This window comes from Prosopis cineraria, unplaced genomic scaffold, assembly GCF_029017545.1.
Source record: "Prosopis cineraria cultivar Desert tree isolate PC_DT_omini unplaced genomic scaffold, ASM2901754v1 PC12, whole genome shotgun sequence".
Taxonomy (NCBI): domain Eukaryota; kingdom Viridiplantae; phylum Streptophyta; class Magnoliopsida; order Fabales; family Fabaceae; genus Prosopis; species Prosopis cineraria.
Window position 1 is genome coordinate 29,428,125 of NW_026555343.1, and position 7,576 is coordinate 29,435,700.

Below are 7,576 nucleotides of genomic sequence, written 5' to 3' on the forward strand. Positions count from 1 at the left end.
ATCACCTTAAAAATAATTAACTTGTCACTTTTGCCAGAACTCCGATGACCGGTAACAATGGAATAATTTTTTTTAAATAAATGAGGTGTGATTTTGTCTTTTTACATTAAATTTTAATTACATATTAGTTTTCTAATTTGGTCCTTTAGAGTGATTTCAGAATTCTTTGATGCTTTTATGTGACTATAGTACTATGGAGGCCCTTGATTATAATTTTTCCTTCTTAAAATTTTATTCCAGTGAAATTTATTTATTTGAATTTTAGTCATTTAATTCCTTATTTTATATATTATATAACTTGGTTCATTACTTAATTTTTATGGAACTATTTTTTTTTAAACTGTAAGGACTAACAAATTAAACAGTTAAAACTCAAAGAATTGAATTGGACAAGTTCTGGCCAAAAAAAAAAAATTGGACAAGTTAAATCTCAAAAAGCTGTTATTAAATTAAACTATAAAAACTGAATTATTATTTTTAAAAAAATAATGTATGTATGTATGTATGTACACTCCAGTTGAAATTATAAATTTATATTTTAGTCTATAAATATAAAAAATTATATGTTCTTAGAACTCAGTACTTTAGCCGAAGTTAATATAATTAATGTTTTGGATCCTCTATGCGTGTACACATCTTAATTATTTTTTAGATATATATCTTTCTTACAGTCTTATGTATAATAAATTCTTTTTGTAGATTATTTGAACTTGATAGGCACTTTCATTTTTAAATATCGCTTGGCATATTTATGTATATAAGTAATCTTCAGATTTGCAATTTATTTCAAGATAGCGAAGGCTCTTGGCCATGGACAACTCAACACTTCTGCTTCTACTTGCCTTTCTGGTCTCATACCTTAGGACAGTCATCTTCTTCCGTGGAAATCAAAGCCGTAAATCTTCCAAGCTACCACCAGGACCTCGTCCTTTTCCGATCATCGGAAACATCTTAAAAATCGGCAAAAAGCCTCACCAATCACTCTCTGAACTTTCAAAAACTTACGGATCTATTATGACCATCAAACTGGGTACCATAACCACCATAGTTATTTCCTCACCAGAGATGGCCAAAGAAGTACTTCATAAACACGACTCAACATTTTCAGGTCGAACTGTCCTTCACATACTACAAACCTTAGACCATCACAAAGTTTCTGTAGCGTTTTTGGACCCTTCAGTTCATTGGAAGACCCTTAGGAGAGCCTGTGTTACAAAAGTTTGCTCATCTTCTCAGCTTGATTCCACCAAGAATTTTCGTTTAAAGAAGCTCCAAGATATGTTGGAGTATCTGGATGAATGTTGCAGAAAAGGTGATGATCAAGTTTTAGATATTGGTGAAGTAGTGTTTACAACAATCCTTAATTCTATATCTAGCATTCTTTTCTCTATTGACCTCGCTGGTTTTGCTTCTGATTCAACTCGAGAGTTTAGAGATGCTATACGGGGTGTGATGGAAGAAGCTGGGAAGCCTAATATTGCAGATTTTTTCCCTGCTCTTCAAGTACTTGATCCACAAGGTGCACGATCAAGAATGGACGTTTATGCTGCAAAATTAATCAATATTATTGATGATATTGTTGGTGAAAGAATGGAAGGTAGAGCAGCAAAAATGGAGCCCAAGGTTTGGAATGACGCGTTGGATTCATTTGTCCTTCAAATGGAAGAAGACAAACCTCAAATGGGTCGTTTGGACACTGTCCATTTATTTGGAGTAAGTATCCTAAGACTCTCCCTCTCACTGACTGACTCACTCACTCTCTCACTCACATGCTCAGGCACATCCTATAACAGATATTGTCTTTATCGTCTATGTGCTTAAGGGGAATAAAGGCAAGGGTAAGGGAAGAGATATTCTAAGGAGTCCTATTTAAAAAATGGAGAAACGGAGTTAAAGGATATTAATTAATTTTTATTACTCTTTAAAATTATATATTCTCTTCATTAAAAGTATAGGTCTTATGGCAAATTTGCCTCTATATTATAAGTTTAGGTACATATGAGACTTTAAACTTATTTTCAATATAATATTTTTTTAATTTTTGAAAATAATATAATATTGCCTCTACCATTAACAAATATTATATTAATTTTAACAATTAGTTGATAAAAAAAGTTATATAAAAAACCAAGTCTTGATTTTTTTTTGTGACTTTTTGTCCTTTTATGTAATTTTAAAGTTCTTTTTATAATTTTATTATTAATTAAAAGTTAAAGTTAACTTTACGTAATGATAATGGCGACGTTACACTATTTTTATAAGTTGAAGAAATAAAGAACATGAAAAATGAGTTTAAAATTTTAAATACTTTTATATTAATAATTTAAGAGTGGAATTGTTTTTTAACCCAAAATTTTATAAATCTACTTATCTATTTTTTTTATTTATTAAAAACTCCCCTCTGGTCTATCCCTCCGACTAACCAGGGGGTTAGGGGGACCCTTTGATTTGTAGGTAGACCCTTTTTCTATCTACCAAATGTAGACTTTAAGTACATGTCGAGAAACAAAAGAGTGGGATTTTGGAATGAATTCCTCCATTTTGTTTTCCTCTCCAACGGTGTTTCTTCTTATACCTAGAGAGTATACTTTTCGTTTACCTTGTCTCTGTAAAATTTAGCCGTTTTATTTTTGTATAATTTTTTATTGAAATTAATCATTACTTGTGTTGTATATTAAAAATTTGTAATTTTCCATGATATTTTGGAACATAAAAATAAATAAAAATTAATATTATTTAAACAATTCACAATCTCATTTACATGGTCTAAATGAGATAATCAATCAACGACATTGCAAGTTTTTTTCTTGAGTATAGATTCAAAATTCAATGCATAATTTTTACTTTGTAGTTGGACTTAATTTTCTTGGTATTAATTATCTTTTGAAAAATAATTACTTTCCCAATATGACTATAGATTGTATCATATTGAAGTTTCCTAAACGTGTGTTTGGTTGGGAGTTTTTGAAGGAGAGTTTGTTTAAGAAATTTTGGAGTGGATCATTTTTTTTAAAATTACAATTCATCATATTTTATTATATATTTAAGGAATTTATTTATTTTTTTATAAAAAACTTGTTATCGTTATAATTATTGGTTTATTTTTTGTTCATATATTGACAATATGATTGGATGAGAGTGGATTTTAAAAAATCATGCAATTTAAATTGAGGTGTAAAATTATGTTCTATAAGAAATAATTAAAAAACTTTTAAATTAATATATAGAGATATAATAATAAATTAGTTATTATCTTCCCAATCTAAAAATTCCTCCCCTCTTCTCCTCTCTAACAAAATCAAATAAGATAATATTAAGACCCTTCCCTTCATCACCTCCCCTCCCCTTCATTTTCTTTGAACCAAGCACATCCTCTCACATGCCTAAATATTAATAATTATTTATTAGGAATATAATCTTTAAATTGCAATGATAGAAATTGTTTGAAATATTTTATTCATATAATTAGAAAATTTATTATCTATATTACTTGTAGAGAAAAATTAAATCTACACTAATTTAGTTTGTGTAAAAAATTTTTTTAAATTATATAAAAAGCTCATCCGCCTCCTCCTTCTCCTCCTCTTCTTTTATTAAATGCTGGCGTGGTTATTATTTGTATGAGGAAGATATTAAAATAATTAAAAATATGTTAAGGTAACTTTTAAAAATATATTTAAAATATAATTTTATCAAATTTAATAAATAATTAAATTATTTAAATATATTTTATTAAATATAAATTAAAAATTAAACACATATTGAGATGATTTGACATTTGCTGAAGTGGCTTCTGTCTAAGCTATATATTTTGGGATTGTGTAGGTCAATCGATGTGACCTTACATGGCTGATATGTCACATGCGTCAATATTATTTCGATCATCCCAACTAGATATCCACTGCTCTTGTCATGTGGGCGGGTAAAATGTACTCTATCTGTTAAAAATTAAAAAATATTTATAAAAAAATTTAATATCTTTAAATATAAAATACTTTTATATAAATAAAATTTTATTAATAATATTATTTTTTAATATTATCTTTTTTATTATATTCTTTTATAAATTGAATATTAAATGAAAAGCATTTTAAGAATTTTTTTATTTTAAAAAATTAAAATTGTAAAGTTTATTTAATGAATTTTGTTGATATGTGTAATTTGTTTAAAAGTTTCTTATAATTTAAAATAAAGTGAGTATTTTGGTCATGTTTTTAAGACGTCTTAATGATTATCTTATTTATAAATCTACCTTCCTTGTTTAAAAATGCAATACATGTTTGGAGGGATTAGATGTTAATAAATATAAGACATTTTTAAGATTTCAAGATGTAATCGTTGTATTTTTTTTAAAAGTGCTCCTAATGAATAATTTACTTTATATTTATTTTTTTAGTGAAACATCTTATTAAATATGGGTAAATATGGAAAGATGGTGTTAGTTTGAAAATAAATAACTACTTTATTGAGGATAAAATTTGATTAAAAATGCCTTATATATTTAATAGATGGAGTATATCCTTTTACCCCTATTAAATCTTGGGGTAGTTATTAAATGCTAAAATATTTCATTTTTAAAATATGTATATTTAACAAAGTAAAGTTGAAAATTTATTGAATTTCTAAATAGAGTTAATGAGACTTAATGTTTTCTTTGATTCTATTGAAAATGCTTGAAATGATTTTATATAGATTTACTAAAAGGGGTATAAAAAAAACTTTTAGTAAATTTTACACGATTCTTCATGGGACGATCCAAATTAAATTCTTGCAAGTTTGCATAAAACTATTACTTATTTTTCTATCACATTCTATAGGATTTGTTGGTTGCTGGAGTAGACACAACAAGTACAATAGAATGGGCAATGGCAGAGCTATCAAAGAATCCAGAGAAATTAGAAAAGGCCAAAAAGGAGCTTCAACATTATGTCATTGGCAAAGATATTATACTTGAAGAGTCAAATGTCTCAACGTTGCCATTCTTAAGGGCAGTAGTAAAGGAAACTCTTCGATTGCACCCACCAGCTCCATTGCTAGTGCCTCACAAGGCACTTGAAGATGTAAAGATTTGTGGCTTCACAGTGCCCAAAAATGCTCAAATTCTCGTCAACATATGGGCTATGGGAAGAGACTCAGCCATATGGTGTAACCCAAATCAGTTCATGCCTGAAAGGTTTCTGGAGAGTGAAATTGATTTTAAAGGTCATGATTTTGAATTGATTCCTTTTGGAGCAGGAAGAAGAATCTGTCCTGGATTGCCGTTGGCTTTCAGATCAGTTCACTTAATGTTAGCTTCCCTAATCCACCAGTATAATTGGAAGCTCGCAGATGATCTCCAACCTCATGAGATTGATATGGAGGAAAAATTTGGGCTTACTTTGAAAAGAGTTCAGCCTCTCAAAGCCATTCCATCCAAAGTTTATTAATAACTATAGTAGCACAAATATGCATTAGTAATTCTCAATCCTTTCTTAGTATGTGGAGATTGGAGTAATCCTTAGAATATTGAAATTTTAATTATGATCATTTTTCATCAGCAAATCACCTTTCTTTATTACATAGATATTGTGTGTGTTAAAATTATTATTTGCAAAACTTTAATTTAGTTTAATTTCCACACATTTAAGGTTTTCAAACTGATATTTAGGTAAAGTTAATTATTGTAACATGGGTTATATTTGAATTTGTTTTAGAAAAAGTAATTTAACAAAAGTAAAAAATATTTAGATGATTGATTAAGCATGAACCAATGTCTTGTTTAATTCAATAACTTGGCCGATTTTTCCAACATTCTGCATAACTAATTCAAAATCTTAAAATAGTGGTGATCAAATCACAAACACAGACACACTTGCGATTTTCATTACAGGAGGAATTAAGGCATCTTCCTATATGCCTACTAAGTGATATTCTTAACTAAATTTCTTTTGTTTTAGAGGATAATGAGCCTAGTTGTGTAATGAACTCTTGATTTACTCTTTAATTGTTGAGAAATGAGGTTTTGGTTACTTGTTCCTATGCTTTCTAATTCCTATTTAGTGATTAGCCACCACTTAGCAAGTTTTGAGTATTTGGGTTAAGCCTTGGAAGAAGAAACTCAAAATTGGACCATCGAAACAAGTAGTCTAGGAGCTAATTTTGCCTCCAGTGAAGGAATGTATCTATTAGACCTAGGTAATCCTTATGGGTTTTGATTTTCATGGAAATTAATTATTTAAGGTGTTAAATAAGTTGGCTCCAAGACATGTGAATTGGTTTTTCTCAAATTTTTTAAAACCTTTTTCCCAATGAAATAGTAAAAATGATTTTCAACAAAACAAAATAGATGAAGAGAGTTTAATACAAATGCAGCTTAAGAGAGAAAAGCAAGACATGAATATTTATATTGGTTTAGCCTAACCACTTGGCTTACATCTAGTATTCAAGATCACATTTGAGAGTTTTTACTAAATTCATAAGCTTAACTGGGTGCTTGCAATCTTAGTACAAAACCAAGACTCACGGTTTTGAACTTTACAAATCCCTTGCAAAACCTTTATAAGATAAAATCTCATTTAAGGAAAACATGTCCATAAGTTCATGCAATAAAAGATTGAGTAAAATAAGTTTTAAAACTTTCAAAAAAAAGTAGATAGAATACAATGAAAGCTTATAAATTAGAACTAAAAGTTTTTTGCAAGTAATGAATGCAAGTAGCATAGAAATAAGTTAATGTACACATAATTTAATACCCATTAATGTAAATGAGGTTCTATCTATAGTGTGAGAAAAATATAATCATTAAAGACCTCAAACTAGCTGCTTGGAGTAATATCATTCTGTTTTGAAAGTAGCTTATGAAAAAAATGAACTTTATCTGCAAAGTTCACTAAATGAGTGTCAGAACTCTACTTCTTGTGTGAAGGAGTTCGTTCTCACATAAATGATACTTGGCAAAAAAAGCTTAGGTTAAGTTCAATTTGCTTCTCACGATGATGCGACCTAGTTCTTGCAATAAGGGCTCACTCTAGTTCTAGTGAGAATTAGATGGTAGAGGTGAATGACCTCTTTATTTTCTAGTTCTTGCATGGGTAGGATCCAATTCTTTTGAAAGTTGGTTGGGCAAGTTCTAGAACACAAGACTTATAATTAGGATTTTTCACAAAGTATTCAGGTATTTTATGCTCTCTACTACACACTTGAGATTTTTCAAAGAGATAATCAACTTCTCACGTGAATCAACAAGTTCCAGCAAGAACTGGTTTGGGCACAACTCAAATAGAAACTTAAAAACCCTCCAAATGACATTATCAACATGGACAACACTAGATCACATCGATGAACAAATTATTTAAAGATCTTGAATATGTTTGTTGGAATCTTTACTTGCTAATCCATGAAATTTAGACAAAGAGTTAAGCAAGGATGGCTTTAATTCAAATGTATCATTATTAGTAATACCAAATCTATCATAATTAAAATTCAAGGTTGTTCTCTCCCTAATGGACCTATTATCTTGATTATTATTGGCATGCAAATTGTGTCCATTATTATTTCCATTATTTACGTCATGATTTTCATTCAAATTTCTCAAATT

General features: G+C 28.9%; 1 protein-coding gene across 1 annotated transcript; it reads left to right on the forward strand.

Moving 5' to 3' along the window:
* Positions 1-810: 810 nt before the first annotated feature.
* LOC129287425 (geraniol 8-hydroxylase-like) lies at positions 811-5,526 on the forward strand. The gene is made up of 2 exons (XM_054923576.1): positions 811-1,713; positions 4,818-5,526. Exons 1-2 carry the CDS (start codon positions 811-813, stop codon positions 5,424-5,426), a joined length of 1,512 nt encoding a protein of 503 aa, XP_054779551.1. The 3' UTR covers positions 5,427-5,526.
* The last annotated feature ends 2,050 nt before the right edge of the window (positions 5,527-7,576 follow it).

Bases quoted from the DNA above. Each gene is read 5' to 3' on its own strand.
- LOC129287425 (XM_054923576.1), top strand. From the start codon at position 811: ATGGACAACTCAACACTTCTGCTTCTACTTGCCTTTCTGGTCTCATAC. The intron at 1,714-4,817 runs GTAAGTATCCTA...CACATTCTATAG, and splicing joins ACACTGTCCATTTATTTGGA to GATTTGTTGGTTGCTGGAGT.